Raw genomic sequence first — 14,725 nt, forward strand, 5'->3', positions numbered from 1 at the left:
GACCATAAGCACACAAACACACAATGCAGGCGGAGGGGAGGAGGTATAGATGCAAAACTACGTGCAAAAGACAGGAGATGGGAGGCTAAGGACATTGAGCATGGATTGGACAGCTAAAGTGAAAAGGGTGGGATGAGCTCAGAGTTCAAAAGGTCAGAGTTGACTGACGAGGTCTTACCTGCTGGCTTTGAACCCTTTGAGCTTCTGGACGAAGAAGTTCTCAAGGACCTCGGCGCTCTGGTAGAACGGCGAGTCGCTGGGGTTGTAGTAACGGCAGTTGTCGAAGACTTTGGTCATGTCCGCCACGAACTCTGTCAGCTTGATGTAGTAGCGCTTCTGCAACCGCTCCTCCATCGTAGAAAGATCTAGAAGGGAGGAAGACAACAGAACATGAATCACATCGGACGACTCTTCTCCAGCATCTCGCATAGTTGCTTCAAAAGTAATTGCAGTTTTTGTGGTGTGAATGTTTGATAGATATTCAAGTATGAGTCTGAAAGCGCAATACATCACTTGTACATCAACTTGACTGTCAGAAATCCCAGATCAACGCCAGATTCAAGCCTCAAACTCTGGCTCGGCCCTTTCAAAGTGAATTACACGGGATGTGACCGAGCGGCCGACCAGTCGATTCTAGCAACATGCTGTCATCGTTATGACATTTGCCTTTGAAAGAAGTTGAAAGTTGACCCTCAATTATTACGATAGGTAGCGAGGTAAGCTAGCAACAAGCCTGGTCCTTCATAATTCCCCAAAGGGCAGCAGTGGTTTTCTCCCGTGTCGCGCCCCGGGGCTCCATTTTAAACAAACATATCCGATTCTTAACCTTCCCTCACCCCCCACCCAGTCAGCAGACCGACCCGTGCCCATATCAAAGAGGGCCTTCTTCTCCGTCATCAGACTTCATCTACAAACCCCAAACTTACGCCGTCCGGACCGTTGTGGCTAGACTTGGCATTTCTTTCTGCAGGGTGAAAAGGTTTCTTTTTTGCGGGCGGTGGACTAGAGTTTCCAGGCCCAAGTCGAATGCACTGTAGTGTAGAAGGGGGCTACTGTAGTGTCCAAGTGTAGGAGTCTCTGGGGTTTTTCCGCCAGCTCATTAATGGTTTGTTTGTGTGGAAGTTCAAAAAGGCCCTGTTGACACAAGTCCGCCTTTTACATGGGCAGTTTGATCTGAGTTGGAGGCCTTTCCTCTCGAGCAGGGCGATGGGGTGTGTTTGGGGGTGTGTTTGTGTGTAACAACTTAGAAGTCCCTTGTGATGACTATTCCACTTATGACAACAGCACCTCTTTTTACAATGTTGAATCAACGCAAACCGGCAGAACTCTCCCCCCACTCACCCATTGGTTCCTTAATGACTCCGTAGTAGTCTGGGGCGTCGTTCGGGTCCACTGGCTCCAGGAACGGCCACGCCATTTTGTGAGCCTGAGAGAGGTAGGGAGAGAGAGGGAGAAAGAGAGAGGAGACACTTGAGAGACGTGCAGAAAAAGAAGGAAAACAAACAGAGGTTGAAAATGGCATTGGAAGCAGCTGGTTCAACACAGATGTGCTCCGTCTACGTCCGTGCCATGCGGACACAGAGGAGGAGGGGAAGAAGAGAGAGGAGAGAAGGAAGAGGGTGGAAAAACCCCTGTAGCCAGGGCAGTTGTCCAAGTGCCGCCCAGGGGACCAGCGTACAGATCAGATAAGAGATGAGAACAGAGGAAGGCTTTGTTTTGTCCCGTCCCGACGCTACGCTAGGTAGAGAGGGAAGGGAAGGAAGGGGTGACATACCTGTAAGGAGCGCAGGATTCTCCTTAACCCCTCGTTATCCTTGTCGGTGAGCGGCGTGAGCACTGTCATGGCGTCCTCTGTGGACTGGCACTGCGGACACACGTACTGGTCGATGTGGTTGGCCTCGCTCTGCAGGATGCCCACGCAACGGCCGTGGTACCAGTTCTGGCAGCGGTCGCAGCCGATGTAGAACCTGAGCGGGGGCGAGGAGGAGGGTGGCAGGGGTGGGTCACGTTCATTGTGTTTGATGAACACGACCCTGGTTTCTGTTCCAAGTCTGATTGAAGAAAGACTCTGGCGTGTCTGAATACCCTAGTCGCATTCTAAATAGGCGCCATTTTGGGTATGTGAAATTAATACCTTTTTATAGTAAGGAACATTTCAGAAAATGTGTATGCTTTAAAAGCCAGGGTGACATACTCATTTCAGGTTTACATCTAGTAGAATTCGCTGCACACTATTGAAGGAGAGGATAGTCTTTGGAGTCCCATATGTATAGGGGAATAGGGAATGAGCTCTACCAAAATTAACAAATGCCGGGAATCGACGCAATTGTGCATTAGATGCAGTCTCAGTATGGATGAGCCTGGAATGCTGATATTTGTTGCTTGGAAGGTTGTTTTTAGGAAACAGTGCGTTGCAAATAGCACGTAGTACGATTAGCACACAGTAAGTCGTTTTAGTCAGTGGTGGGCAAGACAGATTTTGGACACGGCCAACGTCTCGACATAAGGAATTCAAGCTGTTACATAGAACAACCTTCAACCTTAGACATCAACCTTAACTGAAACTAAACAAAAGCTCAACCGATATCACCATCTAATAGACACTATTGTACGTTTTCGCCCATGAGGAACCATACAGACAAAAACACACACACTCAGTCCTATGCACTTACTGTGCTTCGTCGTAGGGCGTTCGGCAGATGCAGTAGAGCTCCTCGGTCTTTCCCTCCTGGGCCTGCTTGCACTCGCTGCAGATGTAGTCGTCCATCTTCTTGGCGTCCTTCTCGGTGACGCCCACACACTCGCCGTGGTACCAGTTGGTGCACAGGTCACAGCCAATGTAGAACCTGGGAGAACACAGGACGTGAAAGAATGCCAAATCACTGTGGGGTCATATGAGGTCATCGTAACCACCATGGTTTCAGGTGCGTTTGTTAGGAATGTATTGAATGCCATTCGTGTGTTGCCATAGTGTTTCAACTTCCTGGTTGATGACATTTCAGGAAGATAAATAATGGAGAGTCACCTGTTAAAGTCCCAACACACCGCAATAGTTTCAGGTGAAATTGATCTTCACTTCTGATAATGTTTGAGCTTCCCCGTAAATGGTTAATGGTATACATTTTGACCGTCTCTTCAGAGAGGCATCGGCGGTAGCTTACTATACATTTAACGTGTTTGAACAATATTGAGGCTCCTCAGAAGGGCTTTAGACAAGGGTCATGTTTGAGGTACATAAACGTTGGGTATGTCCCAAATGGCGCATATTCCCTAGTGCACTACTTTTGACTACAACCCAATGGACACCCTAATTCCAGTATAGTGTACTGCTTTTCACCACGGCCCTGGTTAGGGAATAGGGTGCCATTTAAAACACAGCTGGTCTCTTACTTGGACTCGTCGTAGGGCGTTCTACAGACACAGTAGAGCTTGGTCTCCTTCTTGCTGTCTGAGGTAGTGGTGATGATCATCTTCTTCTTCTTGGCGTTAGCCGTCGACGCTGCGTCCCTCTCCTCCTCCCGCTTCCGCTTGTGGACGAAGGCCGCCGGGTTGAGTTGGGAGGTGTGTGTGAGGGCATGATGCGTGTGCGCGGCGGCGGCCGCCTGGTGGGCGGCGGCCTGGGCCCTTTCCTTGTCCCGCCGCAGCTTGGCGAGGTCCCTCCTCAGCTCATCCTGTGGAAGGAGATAAGGGTAGAAAGTAAGATCAAAAAGTGTATGTGTGAGAGTTGGACATCTGTGCGCAGCTCTGCTACCATGTGTCCATCATGAGTACAGTATCTTCATGGGAGAATGCCGCGTGTGTGTGTGTGTGTGTGTGTCTGACCTGCGTCTCCAGCTGCAGCTCCTTGTCCAGCAGGGCTCTCTTCTTGAGGATCTCGGCCTTGAGTGTCTCCTTGTGCCGGCAGAGCAGCGACGACAGCTTGGTGGCGTTGGCCTTGGTCCTCTTCTGCTCGCCTGCTTCCTCCTTCTTCCTCTTCTTGACCGCCTGCTTCTCGTCCTTGTCGATCTTGTCCAGGATGAACTTCATCACCTGGTTGCACACAATCATCCTGGGTGGAAGGGGAGAGAGACAACATGTTATAAGCCTTATAAGACATTATAAAGGCTCCTATACGCTTATAACAAGTTTAGCATTATACTGCCAGCCACACAACATCCTGGGGGGAGGGGGATAGACGTAACATATTATAATACTTATTATGAGATATTGTAAAGACTCATACATGCTTATAGCCATTTATAAAGATGAATACCAACAGGAACCCAATCATCCCGAGGGAAGGGACAATGTACAGTCTTCTTTTCAGTGTTCCCATCGATGTAACAGGATAGTTAGCTATGAAGCTCATTTTCATCCATAGTCCAGTGAAGGAATTTTAAGGACATTTTGAAGTGAATATATTTTGGGGGGTTATTCAAATGATCAAATATAATGTTTCCATACATCATAAACCCTTCCATCACCCGCTACCTCACACTACGGAACAAAACACTGTAAGCCAATCGGTAGCCATGACACAAGGTCACATGTGACAGATGTCAAGAGTGTTTTTGTTCCCCGTGTTTATTTAGAGGTGAGGCCAGAGAGAGATGGAAAGATAGTGGCTTCCTATTGCTAGTCCGCTCTCTCTCTCTCTCTCTCTCGCTCTCTCTCTTTCACACACACACACACACACACACACACACACACACACACACACACAAGCTGGAGGTCACGGTCAACCATGGTTCCCAGACACTGGGGAGCTCTAGTCAAAAGTGGTACACTACATAGGGAACAGGATGCCATTTGGGACACACAGCCACAGTGCCCGGACTTGCCCTGCTCCAGGACTGTAGGTCTGGTTTAAACCCAGTGAGGAGGACACAACACATGGTCTGTCTGTGGTAACCTTTCCCATGACCCAGACACGTTAAATATAACCCCTGGCTTTCTCCACAGGGAGGGAGAGGATGACACCTCCACACACACGGCGGGTCAACACAAGGTCTGATCGGCATGGCAACAGCGCTAGCTAGCTCCTTGTCCCTCACCTCTGATTCTCCTCTCTCTCGGCGGGGGACATGGGCTTCTTCTGCTTGAGGTGCTCGATCACTGCGTTCTGCTTCATCACCACCTGTCACAGAGGAGACAGAGGTCAACTCACACAACTCCGTCCCAAATGGCACCCGATTCCCTCTGTAGTGCACTACTTTGGACCAGGTTCCATAGGGTTCTGGTCAAATGTAGTGTACTATATAGGGAATAGGGTACCATTTAGGGAGCATTCCATCTCAGGCCTCACACAGAGAAAGAACAGAGAAATGTCAAAGACATGAAATATACAGGAAGCAGGTGTTTCTTACACCACAGGTAAAATACATGCGTTGTAGAACGCAGACACATATACATTGGTTACTTCCCAAATGGCCTCCTATCCCACTACTTTTGACACAGCCTCAAAGGGCTCTGGTCAAAAGTAGTGCACTATATAGGGAATAGGGTGCCATTTCAGAGGTACCATAGTGTGTATGCACTAGACTAGGGGCGCATGCAAGCCACAAACGTACACACACACACATGCAGATCATACATATATCCCCCCCCCCCCCCCCCCCCCCCCACACACACACACACAGAGGTAGCATTTCAAATAGACAAAGACGGTGGCGGGGGACAGCTTGGAAAATAAACCAGTCGTGGGAGCAGGCTTTATGAGAGGACTGTTTATGTGCCGATGTCAGAGAGAGACGGGGCTATTATAGTGTTACACCACCTGTGTCTGGCTGGCTGCCTGAACACACACACACCTCCCCATCATCCAAACACACAGACATACGCGCACACACGTAAGTACACATTTCTGATATTGACCACCTGTTTCTGGATGATGTGGCTCTGACTGGCTGCCGCCAGCGCCTGCTCCCGCTTGGCCTCGGCCGCCAGCCTCTTCTTCTGCTGCTGCTGCTCCCTCAGCTGCTGGATCCTCTGGAGCTGCTCCTGCACGCTGGCCGTCTGGATGGTCACCACGTTCTGGATCGGACCTCCAGGCTGGGCTCCACTGACCCCGGGTTGCTGTATTTGGATGGGAAGCTGGAGCTTGATCTGCTGGGGGAGAGAGCCTCCGGAGGTCCCCTGTTGGGCCTGGAGCTGAGCCAGGACCTGGACCTGTTGCTGGAGGCCCGGGACGGTGATGAGCTGGTGGGGGGAGCCCTGGAGCTGGAGGGTCTGCTGGGGCCGGCCCATGGGGGTGCCGGGAGGGTGTTTGAGGGACTTGACCTGGAGGGGGGTTGGGGATTGGATGGGCATGTGGGCCTGGGTCTGGGAGGGGAGTTGGCTCTGGGGGGTGGCGGATGGGGGGGTGCTGGTGGCCAGGGCGGCCCCGGCCTGGATGGGAGCTGCAGCCTGCTGGGCGGGCTGGGCAGGGGCCTTGGTGGTCTGACCCGGGGCGGTAGGGGCTGAAGGGAGCAGAGAAAGAGGATGGGCAGACCTTTAGAAGACACACAGGCTATGAATAGTTTATACAGGTAAATATTTGAAAGGTAAAACAATGATCTGTGAGTGTGTGTGTGTGACTGCTGGTGGGCAACATAACATTTGGGTTCTGGGTCCTGTTCAGTGGGCACTAAACAGGATAAAACACTTTTGACGTACGGCCGTAACCTCTCACGGTTTGTTCGAAAACATTTCCCCCTTGTGTGTCAACTGAACACAACCCTGCAGTGGATGATGGCAACCGTGTGTGTCTGTATCCGTGTTAATAATACACACGATTGTCAGCTCCTTTGACTACCTGTGGAGGTTGGGGTAGCGGCAGGGGCCATGGGGGTGAAGAGGAAGCGTTGGACCTGGCCGTTGGGCATGGCCGCCTGCATGAGCTGCTGACCGGGCCCGGGGATGACCGTGACCCCCTGGGGGATGACCTGCAGCTGGCCCGTGGCCTGGCCCTGGCCCTGGATCATCACAGTCAGGCCCTGGGCCCCGCCGCCTGGCCGCTCTACTGCCTGGCTCTGCTGCTTCTGATGGGGGGAGAGACAGACAGATGAGGGAGGGGTGATGTTTTTGGAGGTAGTTTAGAAGTACAACGGTAGCCTGGTCCCAGATCGGTTTGTCATGCAATATATTACAACGACCATAGAAGTTGGCTCAACAAACTGATCTGCAATTAGGCAAGGGTGCACTACTCTAAAAAAAAAAAAAAAGACCATGTTGAAACTAGCACATATAGATACAGTGCCTTGCGAAAGTATTCGGCCCTCTTGAACTTTGCGACCTTTTGCCACATTTCAGGCTTCAAACATAAAGATATAAAACTGAAGAATCAACAAGTGGGACACAATCATGAAGTGGAACGACATTTATTGGATATTTCAAACTTTTTTAACAAATCAAAAACTGAAAAATTGGGCGTGCAAAATTATTCAGCCCCAGTTCAGTGAGGATCTCTGAATGATCCAATGTTGACCTAAATGACTAATGATGATAAATACAATCCACCTGTGTGTAATCAAGTCTCCGTATAAATGCACCTGCACTGTGATAGTCTCAGAGGTCCGTTAAAAGCGCAGAGAGCATCATGAAGAACAAGGAACACACCAGGCAGGTCCGAGATACTGTTGTGAAGAAGTTTAAAGCCGGATTTGGATACAAAAAGATTTCCCAAGCTTTAAACATCCCAAGGAGCACTGTGCAAGCGATAATATTGAAATGGAAGGAGTATCAGACCACTGCAAATCTACCAAGACCTGGCCGTCCCTCTAAACTTTCAGCTCATACAAGGAGAAGACTGATCAGAGATGCAGCCAAGAGGCCCATGATCACTCTGGATGAACTGCAGAGATCTACAGCTGAGGTGGGAGACTCTGTCCATTGGACAACAATCAGTCGTATATTGCACAAATCTGGCCTTTATGGAAGAGTGGCAAGAAGAAAGACATTTCTTAAAGATATCCATAAAAAGTGTCGTTTAAAGTTTGCCACAAGCCACCTGGGAGACACACCAAACATGTGGAAGAAGATGCTCTGGTCAGATGAAACCAAAATTGAACTTTTTGGCAACAATGCAAAACGTTATGTTTGGCGTAAAAGCAACACAGCTCATCACCCTGAACACCATCCCCACTGTCAAACATGGTGGTGGCAGCATCATGGTTTGGGCCTGCTTTTCTTCAGCAGGGACAGGGAAGATGGTTAAAATTGATGGGAAGATGGATGGAGCCAAATACAGGACCATTCTGGAAGAAAACCTGATGGAGTCTGCAAAAGACCTGAGACTGGGACGGAGATTTGTCTTCCAACAAGACAATGATCCAAAACATAAAGCAAAATCTACAATGGAATGGTTCAAAAATAAACATATCCAGGTGTTAGAATGGCCAAGTCAAAGTCCAGACCTGAATCCAAATCGAGAATCTGTGGAAAGAACTAAAAACTGCTGTTCACAAATGCTCTCCATCCAACCTCACTGAGCTCGAGCTGTTTTGCAAGGAGGAATGGGAAAAAATGTCAGTCTCTCGATGTGCAAAACTGATAGAGACATACCCCAAGCGACTTACAGCTGTAATCGCAGCAAAAGGTGGCGCTACAAAGTATTAACTTAAGGGGGCTGAATAATTTTGCACGCCCAATTTTTCAGTTTTTGATTTGTTAAAAAAGTTTGAAATATGCAATTAATGTCGTTCCACTTCATGATTGTGTCCCACTTGTTGTTGATTCTTCACAAAAAAATACAGTTTTATATCTTTATGTTTGAAGCCTGAAATGTGGCAAAAGGTCGCAAAGTTCAAGGGGGCCGAATACTTTCGCAAGGCACTGTATACTAACAGGGACATGAAAGGGAGTTATTCCGATCTTTCCTGTTGAATAGGACTAAAATCAAAACAAACTTGTTTTGAAAGCTGCAGAATTACGATACACTAGGTGGGCAGAGCAGAAGCCTGTAGTCCCACTGTTGCCTAGTAGAAGGGTTATTATGAGGTAGCTGATGTTACCTGGGTGAGCTGGGTGAGTTGTGCCAGGGTGAGTTTGACCTGGCCCTGCTGTGCCCGCTGCTGGGGTGTCTGGGCCGTGTTGGGCTGGCCCGGGGTTTTGGGGGCACTGCCCACCCTCTGCCCGGCCACGGTGGTGACGGGGCTGGCACCTGAGATGGCCGTGGACACGGCCTGCCCACGGATGATCTGGGTCACCACCTGCTGGCCAGCCTGACCTGGAGGAGGAAAACACACACACACATAAGTGGACGCACACACGTGTACACACACACACAGAGAGAGAGAGAATCAGAACTTGCATGAACACACATGTTAGTGCAAGAGACTATTCTAACTGGCCTATCAAGCTAAAATTGAGTGGGTAAATAGAAACAGCCTACCTTGCTGCACCATGAGGGGTGTCTGGAGGAGGGTCTTACCCATGGTGCCTGTCTGATGGATGGGCGTGCGGATCACGGTCATCCCCGGACGGATCTGGCCTCCAGCGGTGAGCACCTAGAAACACAGCCAAGATCAGAAACACCGGGATTTCCCCTTATACCACAGGGACGACACTGACTCCAGTGAAGGGTTGCTGTTAATAGTTCATGGGGAATTCTTTCAATAACGTGTCAATCACGTGTTCCTGCTAATGACCTGTTTTAGAGGGCTGTGGGGAGAAGAAGTGACAAGGGGGAAGGGTGGATGTCGGTAAGGAAGGGGGAATTTGAAGATCAAGGCAGGGTTACCGTAAAGCCCTTTGTGACAACTGATGGTGGAAATAGGGTTTTATAAATAGATGTGATTGATTGACTGACAGATGGGGAAAGATGTTCCATTGGGGTGTTACCTGCTGTGGTGAGCCAGGCATGCCTGGCCTGATGTTGATGGTTGTGGTGCGAGGCTGGAACGAGGCGAAGGTCTGGGCGCCGCCAGCTTGGCTTGTGGGAATGATGCCCAGCACCTGCTTCTGAATCATACCTGGGGAGAGGAGAGGACATATTATTACTGTGAACAGATAGGATTGGTATTAAGTAAGCATTTCACTGTCAGATTACTCCTGTTGTTTATGATGCATGTGACAAATAAAATGTGATTTGATTTATATCACCATAACATTAGCATTAAGGAGAAAATCTACATTCAGAATACTATACTTGTGTGTTATTCTGACTTTTCATTATCAAATGCTTCACGTTTAAAGACAGAAATGAATCCACTCGAAATTCACCAACATCTGGAAAAAACGATATCCCAAATCTAGTTATTCACTTTTGTCTTTGGCAATGAAGAAAACTGAAATGTCCCCTCAAGGCTACCAGTTTCACTTCATCAGGTATAGAAACAAACTATCCATTCTGCACGGTTCATGATGTATCAATATGTCGCTCTATAAATTACTTGTGGATTCTGTTCCTTTTCAAGTCGCAACCCTCTCTGATCTTGACCACAGTAAATATGAACCCAGAAAGTAAACAACGTGAAAACTATCATCAAACGGGGTATGTTGGTTTGAATCCATCACGTATGACCTGCTCATAAATTATGGATGGATTTTCTTTCAATTCATACATTTTTATTTTCCTCCGACAAAGCGAGTGTTTCATATTTGTTACTTTGGTCGCGCTTCAATATTTTGGACACAGGACGGCAACCCAAATGAAAACGCGTTTCCTCAAAAGATGTTAAATTGTCGTCTTTTTCTCTCTCTTCACCATCTCTCGGTGTATTTTTTTGTGCCTTTTATCTGACCACAAAACCGATCAGGTAAAGCTCGACATCAATGGTTTCCCTCTTCAAAAAGCGGAGGTTAAACCAGCTACAGTAGAAGACTGGGGAGTTTCAGTTCTGGCATCGACATCAAACGCCCACTTCATAAGTGTAGCTGTTTGGAGAGTTGGTGAGCTAGCGAGTAAGCGAAACTGAAAGAAGTAGGGGGGTGGAAATCCTTCCATCCTCCACCTCTCTATAGCGGGTTCCCTGTCTGATGAAGCAGACCTCAAGGTAAACTTGTTTTCCTGCTCTGCTTCCTTAGCACGCTCCAAAACAAACAGGCATTGAAACAGTCACGCTGGAAAAATATACTACTGCCCCTTAATACCAGCTCTCTCTCTCCCTCCCTGGTCGACAGGATGAAACACGGGTGTCACTAGACAGGAGCGCTGTTTGTTTGCGGAGTAATTTAGCCTACCCGCTTGAAACATGGATGTGTTGTGTGTGTGAATGAGAGAGCATGTGTGTGTGTGTGTATATATATACATATTTATTCAAGGAGTGTAGCCATGAGCCTGACCACCCTTTTATATAGATAACTGGAAACAGGAAAGATTTTGTGAAATTTTGGAGGCACAAACGGGGTCAGGACAAGGTCATGTTTTTGCATTGTATATGTTCTAGTAATAATGGTGAAAAAGCTAAGCCTTATTGAAGTAAGACGTTTCGGTACAGATAAGTCTACAAGCTTATCTTCGGTATCTGACCTTTTTAGACACTAGAAAACTACCTCACTTACAATCACTCACACACTAACAACCAAGTATTAGTCCAGGTCAGTCATCGCGAAGCATCTAATACTTACAGATATCCAATTGGAATTTCAATGAATTGCCATTTGGCTGAATAAACAAATGAAGGTTTGTGTCTTTAAACAGTGTTGTACACTCGTCATCAACCCACTATTAAAGGTGAAATCAAACGGGACAGTGGTGCTAAAAATATGAGCCATCACCTCATCCGATGGGTCAATATTGACTTGTAAATTAGCTGGCATGCTACTTCCAAAGACGGTCTGGCTAAGTTCTGAGACTACACAGTCTACCGTTCTGTCCCACCTAAAATAACAACGTTCTATTCCATTACCATGCCGACAGGGCACAACTAGACGTGATGTGCATGTGCCACTCCAGACTGAGCCACTGACTCACGGGTTGGCGGGTGGCGGAGCACCACAATGGGGTTGGCATCGAGTGGGCACCGCACCACTAGCCTGGTCAAGAGGACAGACCTTACCACAGTGTTGTGCCACATTAGTTGTGTGAGACAGTGCTTCTGTCAATAGCGGTAAGTTAAGTTAGTGGTTGTCATCATCCTTGTCATCATGGAAAAAAGGGAGGAATGAAGGATGCATTTGAACAGCATTAAAACAGGACCTCTCTCTTGTTTAATTTAACCTTATTTTTACCAGGTTGTCCCATTGAAGTCAAAATATATATTTTTCAAGCGAAACCTCTCACTCGCTGTGTCTCAGGTGTGGGCACAGGGGAGTTACTGTACCTCCTTGAGTGGTTGGCACGTTGACAGTGACAATCTTGCTGTTGGCGGGCAGCGGCAGCTTGGCGGTGAGCACCTTGCCCCCCATGGACGTGCCCGTGATCTGGAAAGTCTGTCCGGCTGACGTGGCTACCGTGCCCGGCGAGGCTACAGGGAAATATGCAAATGAGGCTCCGCTCGAGAGTCAAACAACAACCGCTGCTAAACAAGCACAGTTGCTAGCGGTGACTCAAACATTACATGTAGTTTGTTAGGGGTTGATTCATACACCAACCACTACTACTTTCTATTTGCAAGGATTCCCTACTAAGTAAAAAATAACCACTTGAGTATAAATTAAATCAGAACACATTTTATTGAGATTCAATGAGGTTATTCTCTTTACCAATCTACTGGCTTGTGAACATAGAAAAGGACATATGACCTTTGACATACCTCCACTGGGCTGCCCCTGCTTGACCCAGGAAGCAAACGACTGCTGGAAGTTCTTGTTCTGTTGGAAGGTGACAGGGGTGCCCATCTTGGTGGCCAGTACCACTTTGGTTCCGGGGGTGGCCTGGCCCGATAGGGTCACTACCTTGGGGGTGGAAGCGGGGGTGGCTGTGCTCCCCGGGGTGGTGACGATGGTAGAGCCAGCACCAGTTTTCTGGTCCAGACGCTTCTAGAACAAGAGAAACCGTGAAATAATTCGGAAACAACTAAATATCCCCATTTTTCACACAGCTGGTGGTCCTACACACCTTGGCCTGTTCCACTGCCTGGGCTTTCTCTTTCTCAACCCTTTGAAGACAAAAAAAGATGCATCATACACAAACCAGAGAAAGAGTTAGAACATAACTATTTTTTCCCCAAATGAATGCAATTAGCTATACAAAAAGTATAGTAAGGCAAATTTAGGGAATTGTTTAAAAAATAATTTGTCTAAGAGAGTCGAAGTGGGTTCATTACAGAATATATTGACAGTTCAATCCAATAGCATGGAGTATGCAGTTACTATGCCCCCTAGAACTCGTGCCCTTTGCCCTCTGACCTCTCGGAGAAGGCCCTGATCTCCCAGAGGTCCAATTCCTCCTCGGCAACCCAGGACTCAATCACCACCGGCCCAGTTTCCTTTTTGGGCTCTGGCTTCTTGGGCCGCAGGTTGCTGGAGCGCAGGCCTTTCCTCTGTGGCGTGTGGGTCTCTGTATGTGTGTGTGTGGAATGGATCCAAGAGATAGGGGGTGGGGGTGGGTAAGGGTCGAGCAAGAAAACAAAAGTAGAGGGGGAAGGAGTGAGAAGAATAAGAGAGAAAGATACTGAGTCAACAATGGCATAAAATGAACCACCATGACAAAAAAAAAACACTATCCTCTCTTTTACATTCCATGTGGAGTTTTATTCTAGCCGGCTGCTGCTCCCTCACCTTTCGGGGTCTCGGGAGCCCCGAGGGGGCAGATGATCTTGCGGATGCAGTATTCCGAGCGGATGCCGTAGGGCCCCACGTCGCGGCGCTTGATAATCTCTGTGGTAGTGATCTCCGTCTCGGAGGTCTCTGTGGCAATGAGTGGGGATAGGGCTGGGTTGGTGTAGGATGAAGGAGGAGGAAGATGCAGAGAACAACTCCCAAGACATGACACAGTAACGACTTAATACGCTGCCATTCAATACAGTACACAGGAATGACATTCCATGGGAAAAGCCTCTGACATTTGAGTAAAAAAAGAGTAGCAGAGGAAATAGGCTTCATAGTCGATATTTTAGTATATACACTCCCCTACGTATTTATTTAAACAGTAAAACTAAAACTTATTCTACATTTTGTCGTGTTACAGCCTGAATTAAAAAAAACGGAAAATATATACTCACACCCTTGAGTCAATACCTTGTAGAAGCACCTTTGCCAGCGATTACAGCTGTGAGTGTTTCTAGGTAAGTCTCTAAGAGCTTCCACACAAGCTCTGTCAAATTGGTTGTTGATCATTGCTAAACAACACGTTTCAGGTCTTGCCATAGATTTCTAAGCAGATTTAAGTCAAAACTGTAACTCGGCCACTCAGGAACATTCACCGTCTTCTTGATAAGCCACCTCCAGTGTAGATTTGGCCTTGTGTTTTGGGTTATTGCCCTGCTGAAAGGTGAATTCATCCCCCAGTGTCTGGTGGAAAGCAGAAAATCAGGTTTTCCTCTTGGATTTTGCCTGTGCTTAGCCTCAATCCGTTATTTTTTTTATCCTGAAAAACTCCCCAGTCCTTAATGATTACAAGCATACCCATAACATGATGCAGTCACCACTATGTAATGCATTTGACCCAAACTTAACATTAACAAAGTTCCTTACTTTGCCTCATTTTTTTGCAGTTTTACTTGAGTGCCTAGTTACCAAACAGGATGCATGCTTTGGAATATGTTTTATTCTGTACAGGTTAGTATTGTGGAGTAACTACAATGTTGTTGATCCATCCTCAGTTATATCCTATCATGACCATTAAATTCAACTGTTTTAAAATCACTATTGGCTTTATGGTGAA

General features: G+C 47.6%; 1 protein-coding gene across 7 annotated transcripts in view; it reads right to left on the bottom strand.

The window, feature by feature from the left end:
- LOC109888832 (nucleosome-remodeling factor subunit BPTF) overlaps positions 1 to 14,725 on the bottom strand; it is a 53,386-nt gene that overhangs the window by 3,444 nt on the left and 35,217 nt on the right. For 4 of the 7 annotated variants that reach the window (XR_004210680.1, XM_031829303.1, XM_031829258.1 and 1 more), the window contains 17 exons: positions 13,621 to 13,773; positions 13,249 to 13,399; positions 12,959 to 12,998; positions 12,654 to 12,879; positions 12,222 to 12,365; positions 9,799 to 9,929; positions 9,350 to 9,464; positions 8,970 to 9,184; positions 6,773 to 6,998; positions 5,857 to 6,437; positions 5,034 to 5,116; positions 3,823 to 4,048; positions 3,391 to 3,671; positions 2,673 to 2,846; positions 1,775 to 1,967; positions 1,342 to 1,426; positions 179 to 365 (listed from right to left, as the gene is read on the bottom strand). Coding sequence is in view for 6 of the 7 variants with exons in the window: in XM_031829303.1 (XP_031685163.1) it covers positions 179 to 365; positions 1,342 to 1,426; positions 1,775 to 1,967; positions 2,673 to 2,846; positions 3,391 to 3,671; positions 3,823 to 4,048; positions 5,034 to 5,116; positions 5,857 to 6,437; positions 6,773 to 6,998; positions 8,970 to 9,184; positions 9,350 to 9,464; positions 9,799 to 9,929; positions 12,222 to 12,365; positions 12,654 to 12,879; positions 12,959 to 12,998; positions 13,249 to 13,399; positions 13,621 to 13,773 (3,211 nt within the window). In the remaining variant the exon portion in view is untranslated. The remainder of the gene's footprint in view (positions 1 to 178; positions 366 to 1,341; positions 1,427 to 1,774; positions 1,968 to 2,672; positions 2,847 to 3,390; positions 3,672 to 3,822; positions 4,049 to 5,033; positions 5,117 to 5,856; positions 6,438 to 6,772; positions 6,999 to 8,969; positions 9,185 to 9,349; positions 9,465 to 9,798; positions 9,930 to 12,221; positions 12,366 to 12,653; positions 12,880 to 12,958; positions 12,999 to 13,248; positions 13,400 to 13,620; positions 13,774 to 14,725) is intronic. The other 3 variants (XM_031829266.1, XM_031829294.1, XM_031829275.1) reach the window with 3 other exon arrangements.

This window comes from Oncorhynchus kisutch, linkage group LG1, assembly GCF_002021735.2.
Source record: "Oncorhynchus kisutch isolate 150728-3 linkage group LG1, Okis_V2, whole genome shotgun sequence".
NCBI classification, from domain to species: Eukaryota; Metazoa; Chordata; class Actinopteri; order Salmoniformes; family Salmonidae; genus Oncorhynchus; species Oncorhynchus kisutch.